The sequence below is a fragment of the Microtus pennsylvanicus genome, chromosome X (assembly GCF_037038515.1).
Source record: "Microtus pennsylvanicus isolate mMicPen1 chromosome X, mMicPen1.hap1, whole genome shotgun sequence".
NCBI classification, from domain to species: Eukaryota; Metazoa; Chordata; class Mammalia; order Rodentia; family Cricetidae; genus Microtus; species Microtus pennsylvanicus.
The window spans coordinates 132,855,074-132,874,319 of record NC_134601.1 but is presented as its reverse complement, the minus strand read 5'-3'; the positions used below and the strand labels follow the sequence as shown (position 1 = coordinate 132,874,319).

General features: G+C 47.7%; 1 protein-coding gene across 1 annotated transcript in view; it reads right to left on the bottom strand.

The window, feature by feature from the left end:
- Nucleotides 1–19,246, bottom strand: part of Cacna1f (calcium voltage-gated channel subunit alpha1 F) — a 28,379-nt gene continuing 9,133 nt past the window's right edge. Inside the window, 34 exon segments of the mRNA XM_075957900.1 lie at nucleotides 1–260; nucleotides 495–692; nucleotides 2,168–2,280; nucleotides 2,366–2,493; nucleotides 2,599–2,706; nucleotides 3,476–3,645; nucleotides 3,891–4,031; nucleotides 4,223–4,353; nucleotides 4,469–4,570; nucleotides 4,820–4,922; nucleotides 5,105–5,201; nucleotides 5,467–5,594; nucleotides 5,809–5,968; nucleotides 6,473–6,564; nucleotides 6,821–6,886; nucleotides 7,159–7,287; nucleotides 7,607–7,627; nucleotides 8,359–8,442; nucleotides 8,681–8,791; nucleotides 9,704–9,862; nucleotides 9,957–10,158; nucleotides 11,285–11,431; nucleotides 13,496–13,548; nucleotides 13,627–13,734; nucleotides 14,119–14,206; nucleotides 14,293–14,399; nucleotides 14,501–14,560; nucleotides 15,196–15,325; nucleotides 15,484–15,631; nucleotides 16,280–16,343; nucleotides 17,036–17,081; nucleotides 18,409–18,490; nucleotides 18,602–18,722; nucleotides 18,913–19,120. Of these exon segments, the coding sequence (XP_075814015.1) occupies nucleotides 30–260; nucleotides 495–692; nucleotides 2,168–2,280; nucleotides 2,366–2,493; nucleotides 2,599–2,706; nucleotides 3,476–3,645; nucleotides 3,891–4,031; nucleotides 4,223–4,353; nucleotides 4,469–4,570; nucleotides 4,820–4,922; nucleotides 5,105–5,201; nucleotides 5,467–5,594; nucleotides 5,809–5,968; nucleotides 6,473–6,564; nucleotides 6,821–6,886; nucleotides 7,159–7,287; nucleotides 7,607–7,627; nucleotides 8,359–8,442; nucleotides 8,681–8,791; nucleotides 9,704–9,862; nucleotides 9,957–10,158; nucleotides 11,285–11,431; nucleotides 13,496–13,548; nucleotides 13,627–13,734; nucleotides 14,119–14,206; nucleotides 14,293–14,399; nucleotides 14,501–14,560; nucleotides 15,196–15,325; nucleotides 15,484–15,631; nucleotides 16,280–16,343; nucleotides 17,036–17,081; nucleotides 18,409–18,490; nucleotides 18,602–18,722; nucleotides 18,913–19,120 (4,036 nt within the window). The 3' untranslated portion in view covers nucleotides 1–29.

Genomic DNA, 19,246 nt, shown 5'->3' with positions numbered 1-19,246 from the left:
TTATTGAGCAGTGGATGAGGGGTAAGACTTTAGAGGGCATGAACGCAGGCCATCTCATCTCCTAGATCCTCTTCATCAAAGCGGGAAAAAATAGACTCTTCATCACTATAAAGGGAGGCGGTTCTCTGTGCCAGCAGGTCACTGGCAGCACTGTCCATCTCATCCAGTGTCAGGTGACATGCATCTGCAATCTCCTGCTTGGCTAGGGCCACAAATCGTGGGTCTTGGGCAAAGAGACCTAGGCCTTCAGAGATGAGCACCTGGGGAGGGGATTAAGTAGGAAGAGTGTTGACCAATGGCACAATGAACAGAGTGGTCACTGTGAAGCAATGTGCTAATGGAAGCGTTCAGGGGAACAGGGTCAAGTACAGTGTGCTGAGAAGAGGGGTGTTAACATGCTTGGCACAGAATCTGGCCACTCCTTGTTGCCTTTCCCCAGCTCTCACCTCTACCCTTCTACTCCAACCCCTTCCCCCATAACCATCGGGACTCACAGCCTCCACCAAACTGTCGGCACTGCCTCTCTTGCGGTGGCTGGGATCTGAATGTGCTCCAGGCACTTGCAGACAAGTGAAGGTACGCAGTGGCCCACTGAATTTGTTGAGGTACCCCTCACCCACTGTGGCATCCTCCACCAGCAACAGGGGGGCATATAGCAGCCGTCCCTTCTGAGGAGGGGCTGCCCAGGAACCCTGGATCAGAACAAAGACCAGAGGGGGCAAGGATTGGTGAGTATGAGAGTCTAGTTCTGTCCCTTTTCTCTAATAAACACAACTGCAGTTACACTGAATGGATGTAATTCAGAGGAGAAATAAATGACTTCTTTATTTGTGGGGATCAAACTGAGTCACAAACATGCCAAACAAATGCTTCACCACTGAGCTCCATCCCCAGCTCCAGACTTGAGTTTATGTCATAATACAGAAAGCCTTTGTTTGTGCGCATTATGTGTGATCTATCTATCTATCTATCTATCTATCTATCTATCTATCTATCTATCTATCTATCTATCTGAGACTTTATTATCAAGGTGGTGTGGGAGGTCCTTTTGTCTACGTGTTGATTTCATTGATTAATTAATAAAGAAAACTGTCTTGGCCTATAGCATGGGAGAAGGAAGGCGGAGTCAGAGAGAAGTGATGGAGCCACCGGAGACAGATTCTGGGAACTTTACCCAGTAAGCCACAGCCTCATGGAGATACACAGATTACTAGAAATGGGATAAATTATGATGTAAGAGTTAGCCAATAAGAAGCTAGAGCTAATGGGCCAAGCAGTGATTTAAATAATACAGTTTCTGTGTGGTTATTTTGGTTCTGGGCAGCTGGGATGAACAAGTGGCCTCCTTTCTCCATCAAGGCCTGTAATTTACTATGTAGCCCAGGTTGATCTCAAATTTGTAGCAATTCTTCTGTACCAGCCTCCCAAGAGCTGGGATTATAGGCATGAACCACCCCATCTAGCTGTTTTGATTCTTTTGAAACACAGTATCATGTGACCCAGGCTACCCTCAATTCTGTATGTAGCCGAGGAGAACTTCCAATTCCTGATCCTCCTGTGCCTACCTCCGAAGTGATAGAATTATAGGTATGTGTCATCATATCCAACTCAAAAACCTGGATTTAAATGTCAGTTGTGTATGTGTGTGTGTTGGGGGGGTGTTAACCCTAACTCCAAGGGTAGCAGAGACAGGAGAATCACTGGAGATTGCTGGCTTCCAGCCTAGGCAAGAAAATGTGAGCCCTCGGTTCAGTGAAAGCCTACTTCAAAGTAATAGGTGGAGTCGAATAGAGGAGGACACCGACACCCTCTTGTGAACTCTGCACACCCCCAAGGCTGAGTGTATCCACATGCTCACATGCACATAGACACAAGAAGACATGTATACACATACAAAAATTAATAAATGAATAAGCAAGTACTAAGTCTTTTTAAAATGTCAGCTTTGCTGCTTACTAGCTATGTGATCACAGGAGGATAGACTTCTCTGAGCCTCAGTTTCCTCACCTGTAAACTGGGGATCGTAAACCCATTTCCTAAGTACAGTTGGGATTATGTGTGGTCCTTTAAGTGTGCTATTTCTCAGAAGTCCCTGAAATGTAGTATACTTGTAATGTTCAGCCTAAGAGGTTGTCTCCCTGAAGGCCACAGTGTCCCTTCTCCTCACCTGAGCCCTGCCTGATCCTGAGGTCCGTCCGCGATGGTAGGTGCCTGGGATGGGTAAATCTTCACAACTGCCCTGCTGTTGCAGACACTGGATGGTGAAGGAGGGCTTCCGACCTGGTGGGCAAAGAACCATTGCAATTTCTCCCTTGCTCCGTTCTGCTAGCCCTTCGGGTTTCATAAGGTCCATTTGTCTGCTTACCTGCAGGTGTTGGGGGCAGCAGACGCCGACGTGGTATGTGGTGCCCGTTTACGTGTCTCTGGGGCTGGTGAGGTGGTAAAGGGACTGGGTTCGGGGGAGTCTCTCCCTGCTCATCTAGGTAGGGGGTCCTGTAGGGGAAGGCAGAGCTAGCAGTGAACTCCTCTGGGACTCAGAGTTGGGGTATCAGCACTCCTGCCCTCCCCGGCATGACCCATGTGGTGTGGCCAGGGTACCAGTCAGAGACTTCCTGTTCCTCATTCTGATTGTCCTGCTCTTGAACTCCCTTGAGCTGAGAACTTCCTTCCTCTGGGATAGGGAACATGAAAACCCCAGAGCTTCTCCTGGGGAAATGATGCATATTAATTAGATCGGGTCCCAACCCCCCCCATATGTGACCCAAGGCTCCCTGTTCTTCTCATCTCATGCATGTCCCCTTCTCTGTGCAAACACTAGAATTTACAGTTAATTTAAAACAGGGTCTTACTATGTAATCCTGGCTGATCTGGAGCTCACTCTGTAGACCAGGTTGGCCTTGAACTCACAGAGAGCTGTTTCTGTCTGCCTACTGACTGCTGGGATTAAAGGCGTGTGCCACGACACTTGATTTGCATTGATCTTTTGCACCGCATTTCTCACGCTTTCTGGCTATTCTCTTTCCCACGTTCTCACGTTTTCTTGCTATTCTCTTTCCCACGTTCTCACGTTTTCTTGCTATTCTCTTCCCACGTTCTCATGTTTTCTTGCTATTCTCTTCCCACGTTCTCACGTTTTCTTGCTATTCTCTTCCCACGTTCTCACGTTTTCTTGCTAGTCTCTTTTCACCCTCTATTGCCATTTGAGCCCTTCATTTATCTTTGTCCTTTTTTAAACAGCGTCTCAAACTCACTATATAGCCAAGGATGGCATTGAACTCTGGCTCCCCCTGCCTTCTGCTCCCAAGTGCTAAGATTACTGCTGTGGCCCACTGCATTTGACTCTCACTTGAGCCCCGGAAACACATCTGTCCTTTCTGAATTTCTTCTTGAAGGCCTTTAGCCCTTGTCCCATCTCATCCAACACGTGTCTAGTCTTCCTTCATTCTCACAACCTTCCCCAGAATCTTGACCATACCTGTGGGGCTGAGACCCAGCCTGGAGCACACTGGGCTGCTTGGAGTTGGCAACCACTCCATCGTCATCACTAGGCCCAGGTGAGAGAGAGTCTGGGAGTTTCTCCCTCACAGGTAGAGACCTTGAAATCCTGGAGCTCCATTGAGATTGGGCCTGGGAGTCTGTGGAGTCCTGAGGGGACATTACTTGACTGAGTGCTTTATCAATGCAATGCCTAAGTTACTTGATCAGTGTTGCCCTCACTGGGCCATGGGGAGACCATCACTCCCTAGGGGCTGAATCTGGCTCTTGTTTTCCAACAGTTAGTGATCGGTATTGAATAGTTTTCCATTGTAGAGAAGACTTCTTCCCAGTCACAGTACTGAAGGAGCATTTTACAGTCAAGAGTTTTGAGGGAAGTAGAAACTTGTCCTCACTTTGTACGTTTCTGGGTTGCTCTCAGCTTCCTCCTTCTCAGCCTCCTGCCTCACTGCCTCTTCTCCTTCCTCCTCCTCAGTGTCATAGGTGAGGGCCTGTCGCATCTCAGGACCCAAGTCCTGAAGGCTTCTTAGACCAGCCTGTAGGGATGGATGGAAAAAGAAGGAACTTTGGTAACTCATGGTCTAAGTTGCCCCTCTGTGAGCTTGCTTCCCATGCAGAAGTGTGTGTGTGTGTCTGGGCTCTGAGGTTCCCTTAACCCTCTGTGCAGCCTAGTTCTCAGTTTCTTCCTCTATGACATGGGTTTCACCCCAGGCCCTGTCTTTAAGACCTGAAGGACGGAAGATGTGCTCTCTGGGGCCTCTGTTCCTAGGAGCCCCTTTTCTTTCCTTCTCCGGAATTTTCGGAAATAATCTTGGATCAGAAATGTGGCATAAAATTTGCCCACGGTGACTTCCTCCTCTGGGACAAGAAAAGAGGGCAGTTACACAGGGTTCCACTGCTACTGCCTCCCCAGTTCCTACCTACCAGCAATAGTCGGGGCAGGCCATTAAGGAATTGGCAGTGGGCAGCTCACCATCTGGAGGGGGGATGACCTCATCCAACAATTTCTGCTTTATCCGCTTCCAGATCTTTTTGATGACCATCCGAAGCTCCTGGTTGGCTTGATCCAGGTTCCCTGCAATGCAGGAGAGTGTGAAGTAGGGGGAATGGAAGTGCTGGAGTTGCCCCTCTTTGCTGGTGAAGGGGGCGGGGCTTTGAAGTTTCACATTTCTGCTCTCACATAGGGTGTGGCAGCAGGCTGGTGAAGCCAAAGTCACCCATTTTGAGATTTCAAGTTAGGAGACACATATCTGTCGTTCTTTGCATTTGCTCCCTGAACCCTCCCCAGGGACCCTTTCACTCCTGCTCCTCCTCTCCCCCACACCTTCTGTCTTGATCTTCAGGGATGTCCGCACCAGGGCGAATAGTGTAGCGTTGAATGTCACTGTTCCATCTGAGTTGAGGGGCACATTCATTGCCACAAGTCTCTGTAAACACCAGAGACATAGAACCCACTCTGGGGAAATGCTAGGCACACTCTATGTGCCCAGGGTAGAAACCTTTGTAGATGCAGCCATATACCTATCCCTACCAAAGGCAAGTCCCTATCCCTTCCCATAAAGTATAGCGCCTTCTTGGAGATCAACAGGTGAGGGGCAGGTGCACAGACCTTGCAGGCCACTCGGTGTGGGCACAACTTTCCAAATCCCAGTGGGGGCTGGATGCGTCTCAGCAGGGCGACGACATCCAGGTGCTTGATGCGGCCCCTGGGGCAGTCAGGGAGGTGCCACTGGATCACCAGTACTCCTTTAGGCTTTTCTTAAGCCCCGCCCCAAGCAAATCATTACCTCCCAAACCAACACCTCAAGGCTTTCCAGGGAAGAACACGGATGGAGAGGGCAGAGGGTGGGGCAGTGGAAACTTCTTTATTTCTGGGTAATGGAATGTGTGGATCTGAAGTTCTAGGACTAGGGGGCTATGGAGGGCAACACATTATCCCTAGGATTCTAGGCACTAAGGTAGAGGCTATACTTGGCTCCAGGGTCATATTCAGACCAAATCCTCTTGAATTCATCAAGGTGATGGGGGCCCAAGATAGACCAATCTCTGGTTAGATAGTCAAAGTTGTCCATGATCACAGCCACAAAGAGATTTATAATCTGTGGGACGAGGAGCAAGCAGAGGTAAATAAAGGGCCAGAGCTGGGTTTTAGAAGGTGAGTAGGAGCTGGGATGATCTTTTATGGTCATTGGGTCATAAGTTGTTTGGTTGATCTTATTGTTGGGGCAGCCCTCTCAAGATCTGGACATCTCTAAACCACTCAAGGCCAGCCCCCATGGCAATGATGGTGGCAGTGGGGAAATGTTTCCTTACCAGGAAGGCACAGAGCATGAAGAAGCTGATAAAATAGGCAATGGCAAAATTGCTACCACAGGTAAATTCCTCGCCTGGGCCAAAGTCAGACTCAGGGTCACATCGATTTCCAGGAAGGCTGGCAAGCATTATCTCTTGCCATGCCTCACCAGTGGCACACCTGGGGATGGTCAAACAGGGTGGCATTCTGGAGAGGCCCTGAAGTCATGTTAAGTACAGTTGTGGGGGTCTAGGAGTGAGGGTGTGGCTTCTTCTCACCAGGGGCTATACTTTACATTTATTTACTCTCTCTCTCTCTCTCTCTCTCTCTCTCTGTATGTATGTATGAAAACAATCTGTGGGACTCTTTTCTTTCATTTCACCATGTGGCTTCTGGGGATGGAATTCAGGTTGCCATGCTGAACTGTCTCACCAGCTTCCATTTGAACACTCTAACAACTAGAAGGACCATGGTAATGACAGTTATAGAATGTCTTTTACATATGAGGGTACCATGGATGAAAAAGGAGGCACATCTTACAGCCTGAGAAAGAATGGCTCAAAATGGAATATTTTGAAAGACTCCAATATTTCCCTAGTTTAGGCATCTTGGGGTCCAGAGAGGGTATGTAGATACACTAGGTATTCTGGGGAGCAAGGTAGCAGGGGCGTGGGAGTGTATCACCTGAACAGAAGAAGCACAGCCTGTGGAAAGGTCTGGAAATTGTTGTTTCGATTTATCTGTGTGCCATCCTGAAGTGCCACCTTGCCAAACATCTATAGACATACAAAGGCCGTGTGCTGGGAGTGAACCCATGCTGCCACGTGTTCCCATCCACTTCACATCTCCTAATACCTAAGGGATCTTCATAATCTTAAAAGCTGTTACTAATGAGCTCATTCCACACATGCAGACTTACCCAGGGTCATCTAGTTTATCTTTCTGCTCCTCCATCCCCACACCAGGGCTATTCCTACTAAGTATCTGGGACAGAAGGGTTCTGGAGGGATCTTCTCGAGGGTCTCCACTTACCTGCATGCCAATGACTGCATAGATGAAGAATATCATTGCTATGAGAAGAGCCACATAGGGCAAGGCCTGGGAGAATGTGAAGGAGACAGGTATTTCAGGTGCAGTCAGAGAACTATAAATCCCAGAATGCACTCCTCTCTACCAGCCTGGGCCTGCTGGGGATGTAGTCTAGCCTCAAACTTTCCTGGATTTCATGTGCTTCCCAAATGTAGGCACACTATTACACAGAGTAGGGTAAAGTCAGCGAACTAGAGGCACGTTAAGGATTGAGAGCCCAGAGAAAGAAAGTTGGAAATGCAATGGCAGACTGGGAACTGTAGTTCTGAGTAAGGACTTACCTGGAAAGACTTGATGAACGTCCAAAGCAGTGTGCGGATCCCCTCACCCTTACTGAGAAGCTTGACCAGCCTCATGACCCGGAAGAGGCGGAAGAATGTGATGGATATTCGGGAGCTGTCCTCTGAACTCTGGAATTAGGGGTGTAGTGGCGGTGATCAGTTTGTGTCAGGTCTAGCAACTTCTTTCCCTCATGCCTTGGCCCTCCCAGCTCCCGAATTTCTCAGAACCCAGGCCCAAGGTGGTCAGGAGGCATGTTTTGTTTATTTGTTTGTTTGTTTTCAAGACAGTGTTTCTTGGTGTAGCCCTGTCCTGAACCAGACTGGCCTTGAACCCAGAGATCTGCCTGAGTGTGTGCCACCATGCCCAGCTGTCAGGGAGTGTGTGTGTTAGGGAGTGGGCTGGGAGGGAAGGTTGAAAAAATTATTTCTGTTAGGTGTGAGAAGCTACCTCGCCAAGATGGCCTCCATTCTGATGGGATATGTGGCCAAAACAGAGGTGATAAAGGAGATGATGTAATTGTATGCCCAAATGGTTAAGGGCATAACATGGTGCACTCAGGGAATGGTGGGAAAGGTTATATGGCAGTAGATCAAGGTGGTTGTAGACAGAGTTGTAATGGGGTGGAAGTAAAAGGATCAGGTAAAGGAGACGGTGCAGCAAAGACATTGAAAGAAACAAAGGGGCGAAAATTTCATGGAAATGAGAATACATGGATGGACATCGGAGAAGCCAGTGATGCAGAAATGCAATTGGCAGCGTTGTCAGTCAAGGTTATTATCACATGGTACCAATTGGATGAAATGATGGAGCCAATGATGCAATCAGTTGTGGTAACAGAGCCAGGAAAGAGCCAGTGTAGGAGATGACCGAGTTGGTGGAGCAGATGGAGTCAACGAAGTAGTCAGAGAGACGATGGAGCCATTGGAGTGGGGTAGAGACAATGAAAGAGATAACAGAAATAATAAGGGAGGCATTCTAGGAGGCAGCAAAGCCACTGGGTAGACTGCAAAAATGAATACAGGGCTGGTTAGAGGGAGGAGTACTGTGTTAGAGCCCAGCAAGGACTCAAAAAAGACAGACCTAGCATGAGGAATGCCCAGTCTCCAGGACTGGGGAGGATCTGAGTGGGAGCTGTCTACCCAAGTGAAGGAAGGCTCTAGGGAGAGGGTAGAAGGGTTAGCACAAAGCCCAGTTCTCACATTGACTTCTGTGACGGCAATGTCCACTACGCTGCCCACGACAATAAGAGCATCGAATGTATTCCAAGCATCGGCAAAATAATGCTGTAGACGGGAGGAAAGCATTGTACTGTGTTCTCTTAACCAGCAGACCAGGGTAGGGGGCCAGTAGAGGATAAGTGATATTGAGGGGGCAGGGCCTAGTTTGGACCACAAATGGTCTGTACCTGGGTTCCTCTCATTCCTTAGTCTTATGACTACTCAGTTGTTACCCCCTCCCAGGACTGTGGAATGAGCTTCCTCCCAAAGGAGTTTATTAATAGGGTGTGGGTCTAGGGTGTACCTTGGGTTTGAAGGCGATGATTTTGAGCACCATCTCAATGGTGAAGAGGCCAGTGAAGACCATGTTGAGGATGTCCATGGCATAGTTAAAGGGAGCAGTCTGCTCATAGTGCTATAGGGAAACCAGATGGGGACAGAGCCTAAGACAGAGACACCCCCTACACGCAGACACATAGTCCCTGACCTGAGTTCAGACATCTGGGGACATGTGAAACACTGTGTCTAACACTGTGTTTGCATTGCTTGTCTGTCCTTATGGACTCTGCAAAGCCCGGTTGTTGATTCCCAGGGTGCCATGGTTGACAGCTTCTTTGAAAAAAAAATGTTATTTCATTAAAATATGCAAGAATTACTGCTTGGTTCAACTTTCTCTCTCTTTTCCTACTTTAAGGCTGGAATAGTTGCGTTGTGACTATAAAGCAACAACCAAATACAGCAGAATGAATGGCACAGCAGAAAGTTGGACGGAACCAGGGTCACTGATCAGCAGAGAAGACAACCTACTTCAGTGTTTGCGGTAAATAAGAGAACTGCACTGACTCTAGTGTGCACAACCGGTTTCATCTTAGAATCTGAGTCTGGAATGCATTTTATAATGTGTGACATCTTGCAGTGGTCATGGACCATTGGATTCACATTCCAGCGTCTTTAAAAGCAGAATGTGGTTTTTGGCCTTAGATTTGAAGAAAGGTTACAGATGTAACTTTGTTTGTTTGTTTATTGTTTTTGTTTTTTGAAACAGAGTTTTTCTGTAGCTTTGCAGCCTGTCCTGGAACTAGCTCTTGTAGACCAGCTTGGCCTCAAACTCACAGAGATCCACCTGCCTCTGCCTCCCAAGTGCTGGGATTAAAGGTGTGTACTACCACCGCCCAACTTAGAAATGTATCTTAATTTAAGGATCTGTCAGTGAGGTGGGAGGAGAATGTTACTTGTGGCCTAATGTATTCCTAATAGTTCTCAAGGGATGTGTGAAAAGAACAAATGTCTGGCAACGATCAAGTTGGGGGTGGGGGTTCAGACAGACCTGCATGGCTAGGGCAACTGTGTTCAGCAGGATGAGCAGAAACATGAGGTACTCAAAGGCGGCAGAGTTCACAGCGGCCCACACACGGTACTGATGGGGATTCTTGGGGATGTATCGGCGGAGTGGCTGGGCTTTGAGGGCATATTCCACACACTGGCGCTACATAATGGTATAGGGGGCATGAGTGAGCAGAGGAGGTTCACAAGGCAAGGAGAGACAGGTTGGTTGGCCACTGGTGAGGAGAGAGAGTCACCTGGTTCTTGTCCAGCTCACAGTTTTGGTATTCCTGCTCTCCCTGGGCACGAAACGTGATGATAACAAAGCCAACGAAGATGTTCATCATGAAGAAGGCAATGATGATGATGTAGACGATGAAGAATACTGAGATCTCCACATGGTAATTGTAGATAGGGCCCTCATCTTCTGCGTGTGCATCTATGGCTTTGTATAGCAGCCTGTGGGAGATGGGGGAGGGAGAGATGAAGGCATGGGTAGGAGAATCCTAGCCCTGCTCAGACTTCTTCCCAGGTTGCTTATCATATTCGCCTCCCAAATTTCCTGGTATACCGACCCCACTAAATTTACAACCTAATCATTTGGGACTCCTATACATCTACAAAGTAACCCCTCAAGGCTTTTAAAGGGTCCTAAGTATTTGTATTTTTTTTTCTTTTTTGGAGACAGGGTCTCACTATGTAGCCTTGGCTGTGCTAGAACTCAACTATGTAGGCCAGGATCCCAAATCTTTGGTTCCAAACACTTCAAAGTCTCAGAGACACCTATACAGTTCCCCCAGAGAATACTATCCAGATCTTCCATGACATTTCAACATCCCCTATGTGTCTAAAAACCTCTCATCCCCATAATAGCCTCTGGAGCACCTCCTCCACGTGGTTCTCCAGAACTCCTCCACAGGCTTCTAAAGATCTTGGACCCCCATCCCACAGTCTTGAATACTCTGCTCAATTCCCCCAGAAATTTCTAGCCAATATGCCCAAAGACTTTTGCAGAGTTCTGCAAATTTCTGAATCCTATTTTCTCAGTGAACCCCTTTCGAATTCTTCCACATCTTACTTACCCCTAGTAACACTCACCCAGTCCTTTCTTTTCACCTATTACCCCTGGAGACCTTTTCCCAATTTCTAGAGACCCTTTTCTGAAGTCCCAATAGTCCTCAGTGGGGTTCCGGGCAATCCCCACCCAGTCTTTCAATATACGAGTCTCTAGAAAGCTACCCCCAAATGGATGTGGTAGCACAAACCTGAATCCCAGCACTCAGGAGGATCAGGAAGGAGGATCACCAGTTTGAGGTCAAAGTGGGCTAAATGGTAGGACCCCGACTCAAGAAAATAAGGGGTAGAGATGCAGCTTAATGTTATACTATTTTTCTAGTATATACAAAACCTGGGTTCCATTCTCAAGCATAGAAGAGGAAAAAGGAAAGAAAGGAAACCTTATCCAGGCTTACGAGACTCTCTGTACACCCTTAAGATACACTCCCACCCATTCCCAGTTGATCCCAGGCAACTATCTAGAATCATCTGTCTCGTCCCCTGCGGTCCCCAAGGCCCTGCCCCTCACGCAGGCCAGCCTTCGAAAGTAGAGACAGTGAACAGGGCCATCATGGCTGAAAGGACGTTGTCAAAGTTGAAATCGCTGTTGACCCAGAGCCGCCCTCGGACCAAGGGCCGTGACACATCTCCATCAGGGTAGATGAGAAAGGAGCCCCTGTGGATGTTGTAGACAGGCTAGGTGAGTGAGGAGGAGTGGGGAGCCATGGCAAAGGCTCTAGGGTCTTTATTATGGATGTAACAGGGCATCATAGTGTACCTAGATAGTTTGGGGTCACATCCTGCCCTTTGGTTTCCTGGCTGGATTATTGTAGACATTCAATCTCTGTCTATGCACTTCTTTTTTGTTTTTTCTTTCTTTCTTTTTTTTTTTTTTGGTTTTTCGAGACAGGGTTTCTCTGTGGCTTTGGAGCCTGTCCTGGAACTAGCTCTGTAGACCAGGCTGGTCTCGAAATCACAGAGATCCGCCTGCCTCTGCCTCCCTAGCGCTGGGATTAAAGGCGTGCGCCACCATCGCCCGGCTCTCTTTTGTTTTTTCAAGACAGGGTTTGTTTGTGTAACAGTCTTATCTGTCCTGAAACAAGCTGTTGTAGACCAGGCTGGCCTTGAACTCACAGAGCTCTGCCTGCCTCCACCTCTCAAGTGCTGGGATCAAAGGCGTGCACCACCACTGCCTGACTCGTCTATGCACTTTTTGTTTTCACAAGCTATCTGAAAAATGAGGGTACTAACAGAATCCATTTCCCATATCTTACCAAGATTAATAAATTAAATAAATGACAGTTAATCATGGTGGTGCACATTTATAATCCCATTCATTACCTGTGAGGCAGAGGCAAGAAGATTTTTAGCAAGCTTGAGGCCAGCCTGGTCTACATGATTTCCAGGTCTGCCAGGGCTACATACTGAGACTGTCTCACAATAAACAGACGAACAAATAAATAAAGTCAGGCATAGTGGCATATGCTTATAATCCCCGCAATTCAGGTGGCAGAAGACAGGAAACCTGTGCATTTAAGGCTAGCTTGAGAACTTAAGGTTTAAAAAACCCACCAAGGGACTGGAGAGAGGGCTCAGAGGTTAAGAGCACTGGCTGCTCTTCCAGAGATCCTGAGTTCAATTCCCAGCAACCACATGGTGGCTTACAGCTATCTGTAATGAGATCTGGTGCCGTCTTCTGGTGTATATATGTTAACAGAACATTGTATGCATAATAAATAAATAAACCTTTTTAAAAAATTAAAAAAAATAAAATAAATAACCCACCAAAACCATAAAAAAATCAAAACCAACAACAACAACCAAAAAACAAAAAAAAAACAAAAAAAAAAACCAAGCAAGGGCCAGTAATATGGCTCAGTGGGTAAAGGTACTTGCTGCCAACTTGATTGATCTGAGTTTGGTCCTCAGAGCCAGCATGATGGAAGGAAAGAACCAACTCCCTCAAGTTGGCCTCTGATCCCCACATGCGCAGTAGCAGGTGTACTCACCATATGAATAAATACAAGATTGTAAAAAAAAAACCACCAACAAACAAGACTAATTTCTGGAACACAGTTGGTTTATCATCACCACTGTCATGAACATTTTTGCCATCCAGGGGAAAGTAGTTCTTCAAACAGCCAAAGTTTCTTAGCACTGACTCTATGCCAGGGATGGTGCTGGCTTGCCATGCAGGTATTTACCGTGTATGTCTACTCCACGCCTCTCTACTCCTCATAAGCCCTGTGAAACAGGAACTCTTTTTATCCCCTTTTGTCAGTTGAGCTAGCTGGGACTCAGCAAAGTGAATAGACGCCTTCAAGCCTCGTGAAGTGGGTTTGAGCCAGGGATTCCTGGCCTCATGGCTTTTGCTTGAAACCACCTCCCTCTACAAACACCTCTAGAGGGAAGCTGGAATTCAGAGGAGGGGCAGGAATTGCAAAGGCTTCTGGCGTGGAATGTACGGAATGATGAAGAATGTGGAAAAGGGTTCTGGGGGGCTTTGAGCGCTTGCTGTAGTATGAAGGCCGTTATAATTATTGGGAGAGATTTGGGGGTATGTCTTAGGGCCTTTAGGGAATTTCGAGTGTCTTAGGGATTTTTAGGAAACCAGACATGTCTAGAGTCCTTGGTAAGAGGCTGTCAGTGGCTCTAGGAACCTTAGAGACAGAGCGGTCTGTATTTCTCTATGCGATTTGGAAGGGGTTCTGCATTCCATAGAGGGTGGCATCTCACTCACTTGCATTCCTTCAGGGTGTGTTTGGCCTCATCCGTGCAGCTGTAGAATTTCCCCTGTATGGAAGACATCTGTTAGACAGGTTCACCTTTCACCCCCACCTTGACAGGGGCCTCTCTCTGGATTCGCCCCACCTTGAAGAGCTGCACACCAATGCAGGCAAACATGAACTGCAGGAGGGTGGTGACGATCATGATGTTTCCGATGGTCCGGATGGCCACGAATACGCACTGCACCACGTGCTGCAGACACGCACACACGTGACTAGTGGGCACCGCAGGCCATAGCATGCAGTGGGAGCTTGGGTGATGAATATCGCTTAAGGACTTGGGCCAGGGGTAGGTGGTTGCAAGTGAAGAACACTAGTATTGTGGGCTAGCATGTATGGCTATTAACAAAGAATAAGTGTTTTCTAGGTAAGGACAAGTAGTCACATGTCAAGGACATGAGTCACTAGTATAGTCACTTGTAAGGAACACGGAGCAGACCACATGGCCAGTAGTGAAGAATCCATGGTCACGTGTTGGATTCAGGCTGCACAGTAACGTCTTTGTGCAAATGGTCGGTTGGGTCTGTGATCCTGACCCAGGGCTTGGGTCCTGTGGCTTTGGGTGAGTTGGGCTTACCTTGAGTCCCTTGGCCCTGTTGATGGCTCTGAGGGGCCGCAGGACTCGGAGTACTCGGAGAATCTTCACAACTGAGATGGCACTGGAGCTGGGGGTGGGAGGTTTTCAGGTCCTAATTAGGTCTTGGTCCTGGTTCTGGAAGAAGTGGGGTGGGCAGGGGAAGATGCTACTCACTGGATGCCAAAGGAGATGAGGGACACGCTGACCACAAGCAGATCCAACATATTGAACCAACTACGGCAGAAAGAACCACGGTGCAGGAAGGCCCCAAACACTGTCATCTAGGGATTAGATGACACTGGATTAGGCCTCAGACCTGAGGAGAACTGGTGGATAGGATGGGAGAGGGTGGCAGAGAATGTATTGGGAGTTTAATAATCACCTTTAGTAGAATCTCCACAGTGAAAATAGAGGTAAAGGCATAATCGAAGTATCCCAGAATCTGAGGAAATGAGAAAGATGAGGAACAGTGTCATTACTAAAGGAGATTGATAGGTATGTGTGTGCCTCCTTTTCTTATCTATCTATCTATCTATCTATCTATCTATCTATCTATCTATCTATCTATCTATCTATCTATCTATCCACCTATCCAAGACAAGCCTTACTCTGCAGCCCAGGGTGGCCTCTGAGTTGCAGTAATCGTCCTGATTCAGTCTCCTAAGTGCTAGAAATCCAGTCAGGTACCACCGTGCCAGCTTGTGTGTGCACCACTCTGTATAAGCCTTGCTCGCCCTCATCCTTCCCTCTTAGCATTAGGAAAGATTTTTATATGTGCCAAAGTTTGTCCATTTGAGATGAGGACTCAGATTTAGATTCCTTTGTCTCTACCCAGCTACACTGAGTGCCCTTGGCCTGTTTAACCTCTCTGAGTTCTCCCCCATCCCCAGTCAAATCCTGCTACCCTGCCCACACTTCTTGGAGTATGAAAATGAGTGCTGGCACGGTATTCTCCACCATTACTGGTCCTGTCCTCTAGCCCAGTGAGGAGTCATCTCCTTGTTTCTACTCTGGCTTGAACTTGTGCCGAGGAGAATGCCCCTGTGAGTTCCTCCTAGCCTTCAGCCATGGGCTTACATGGTTGCGGAAGGAGTGGGCTCGGATGGGGTCCTCAGCGGCCAGGGACACACTGCTGAGGATGATGAACACCAGGATGAGACTGGTGAAGACATGGTGATGTATGAGAGTGTGGCAGGCCTTCCGAAGCCTGGGGAGTGGGGGAAAGTCAAGGATTAGAAACCAGGATCAGTGTTTACTGGGAGACCCCAAGGGATACATCTGTGCCCATTGCCTCCTGGGTAGTTCTGGGGCTCTCCTCCTGGTCAGTCCCTGTGGTTCTACCCTACTGCCCCTTCTAGCACTCACGGGTTGGTTTGGCTGAGGCAGAAGAAGGCACTGCCTTCAGGAATGGGTACCACCTTCTCCTTGGGTACAACTTCCTGCAAGAGTTCCACATGCCCTTCACCACCTTCCTCCTCCTCCTCCTCTTCCTCCTCTTCCTCTATGCATGGTTCTTAAAAAGAGCAAAAAGGGAAATTGGCTGAGAGAATCTATGGAAAGCTCCTGGAACTGTGCTTGACGCAGGATGAATTCTTCTCATTTCCTGCTCAGAATCTCAGCTTCTCGGGGAAGAGGTCTTAAATCCATGCTTAGCTTTTCCAACAGTTTCTGGGACGCACTGAGAGCCTGGTGAGTGTGCTTAGTGAGTGTGCTATATACACACAATTTGATAACAAAGGCTCTGAGAAGGCCCATGGTAAAATTAAATGTCCATTCCTCTTGTTTAACCTCGTTTTCCCAAATGTTGCCGGCTAGGGACCAAGCTTATTCATTCATCACAGAGTAATTACTTTTACAGTCATCAAGATTGTACTTAGGGCCTGGCACTCTACCATTGAGGTATATCCCTAGTCCTTATTGGTGTGTTTATTATTTTTTCTGAGATAGTGTCTAGTGTCTCTAATATAGTCCAGGCTGACCTGGAACTCACTGTTTAGCACAAGGTGTTCTTGAATTTGTCACCTTTTGCAAGATTTGGGACTGCAGATATGTGCTACTATGCCTACTGCCTTCAGGATGACCTTGGAAGAGTCTGATGGCCAGGAGTTCTCTGCCTGAGTCCTCTTTCCAAGATTCCACACCTCTTCCACCGGAAGCAGACCTGACTACTTGCCTGCTCCTGCACTCTTTGCACCCTCTCCTTCCTCATTCTCTCCGCCAGGCACCTGGAGACAGGAAGACTGGAGTCATCGATTATGGAAGAGACAGGATAATATGGAAATGCATCCACAAAGGATGGGGTTAAAACCATGTACACGTCGATAGGTATGGGTGTTAGGAGGAGGTATATCTAACACCCAGGCTTTGTTTCCTTAAGATTGATTTGTTTATTTTGCTTTTTTTGAGACAGGGTTCCTCTGTGTAGCCCTGGTTGTCCTGGAACTCACTCTGTAGACCAGGCTGGCCTCGAACTCACAGAGATCCACCTGCCTTTGCCTCCTTAGTGTTGGGATTAAAGGTGTGTATTACCATTGCCCAGCTTTAAGATTTTTATTATTGTTGTTTTTTGATGATGTGTGTCTGTGTGTGGGTGTGTGCATGCAAATTCAGGTGACCTTGGAGGCCAGAGGCCTTAGAACTCCTGGACCTGGAGTTACAGGTAGTTGTGGTCTGCTTGGCATGGATCTGGGAACCAAACTCAGGTCCTTTAGAGGATCAGCAAGCACTCTTAACTGTGGATCCATCTCTGAAGCTCTCCCATCCTTTTTTTTAAAAAAGGGTCTCACTATGTAGTCCTGGCGGCCTGGATCTCGCTATGTTGACCAGACTAATTTAAAAATCATAGAGACCCCCTGCTTCTGCTTCCCTAGTGCTGGGATCAAAGGCATGCATCACCACAGCCAGGCTTCTAACTCACCAACACTCTGCTCTCCTGTGGGTTGTGTCCTTCACTGCTCTTCTCTCTGTCAAAGAAAATAAGAGCTGATGGCAGCAGGTGGTAAAAGATGGCCAAGGCTGGGGTGGACACTGCTATCAGGATATTTATTCTTGAGACTGCCCGCTTTTGTTCCCAGTGCCTAGAGTCTATTCTCACAGCGCGCAGAAGGAACCTGTGAAATCTTTATGCTCCCATGCCTAGTTCTACCAAGAGCAAAAGTCAAAACTCTGATCTTGCCCTTGGATATCCCCAGGCTGGTCTTCTTATTCCTCCTCACATCTAGCCACATCTCCTATTGCTGTCTCTCCCTGCCCCCCCGTGCTGCATTCCTACATCACTGGTGGTTTATATCTGCTTGTGGATGGCACTGAGATGGAAACCAGAACTTCAAGCAGCTACATTTTCTTCCTCTGAGCTAGGTCCTGAGCTCTAGTGTTCTGTTGTCAATGCGCTAACAACACCACAACTTCAAAGGAGCAATCTTTTTTTTTTTTTTGAGTCAGGGTTTCTCTGTGTAACAGTTCTGGCTGTCCTGAAATTCACTCTGTAGACCAGGTTGACCTCAAACTCATGGAGATTTGCCTGTCTCTGCCTCCTGAGTGGTAGCTTAAAGGTGTGCATCACCATCACCAGGCAAAAAAGCAATCTTATTGAACCTTATATCCTATGCAGTCTCAATGTGGAGCCCAGGTTGGCCTTGAACTTCTTATCCTCCTGACTCAGCTGTTCAAGTGCGGGCAATATAGGTATGGCTTTCTAGGCTTGGCTTAATTTTTTACTATTGCTTTGCTTTGTTTTCTGTTCCTTCACTACTACTTATTATTAACTTCCTTTTTTTTTTAAAGACAACTCATAACTGGACTGGAACTCACTATGTAGACCAGGATGGTCTCTGACATGGAGAGATATCTTCTGCCTCTGAGAGCTGGAATTAAAGGCATGTGCTACCATACCCGGCTTACTAACATATTCTTAAGATTGTATACCTATATTCTTGTAGTTTGCTTGCCTTCCTCAACTACAAACAGCAAGGACTCTGTGTGCCTCAACCCATGCTGTCTCCCTAGCATTTGCATCAGAGCCTAACACAAAATTATTGTGTGTATGCTCCATAAATTCATGTTGAAAGAATGAATGAATGAGGCCTGTAGCTGGAGGTGGGTGCTTCCAGCACAATTGAAGTCCTGTGGAATGTGTGTGTCTGTGTGTGTGTGTGTGTCTCTCTCTCTCTGTGTGTGTGTGTGTGTGTGAGAGAGAGAGAGAGAGAGAGAGAGGGAGAGGGAGAGGGAGAGGGAGAGAGAGAGAGAGAGAGAGAGAGAGAGAGAGAGATCCAAGTCAGGCCAATAGCTTACCTGCCCTTATCTTTGGCAGTGCCTGCATCTCCACTGGCGAGGTTATCCACAGCAATGGCAAGAAATACATTCAACAGGATGTCTGGGGTGAGTTCAGGCTGCAAAGATGGAGAAGCAGCCTGCCTGTGGACTGCCCAGCAACCCCTCCACCCCTCACCCTGCTCTATCCTGTCTCCCAAAGTTCTGAGGATACAGTTGCCACAGATGAAGAGGATGATGAAATAAACACACACCAGCATCCCTGGGAAGAAGGGGCCACCGTAGGCCATAATGCCATCATACATGACGACGTTCCAATCTTCACCTGTCAGAATCTGGGGAAGGAAGTCATCAAAAAGTTCTTGGGACCCACCTATAACTCCAGGCCATACCAACACACACACACACACACACACACACACACACACACACACACACAGAGAGAGAGAGAGAGAGAGAGAGAGAGAGAGAGAGACAGAGAGAGAGAGAGAGAGAGAGAGAGCGCTCAGAGTCTCCAAGCCATACCTGAAAGACAGTGAGGAGGGCTTGGGGGAAGGTGTCAAAGGTGCTTCTCTTGGTGTGGGTTTGATCGAAGTTGAACTTGCCCCCAAATAGCTGCATGCCAAGCAGGGAGAAGATGATGATAAAGAGAAAGAGGAGAAGCAACAAGGATGCGATGGACTTCATGGAATTGAGCAGGGATGCCACCAGATTGCTCAGAGACGCCCAGTGTCTGCAGCAGAGACCAAAAGGGGCAAGGTTGACGTTTCGTCCCCTTCAGAGTCCAGGCAGGCCTCCAACTTGGGATACACTGGCGCACATGGGGTTAAAATAGGTTGTGGTGCTGAGGTTGGAGGTG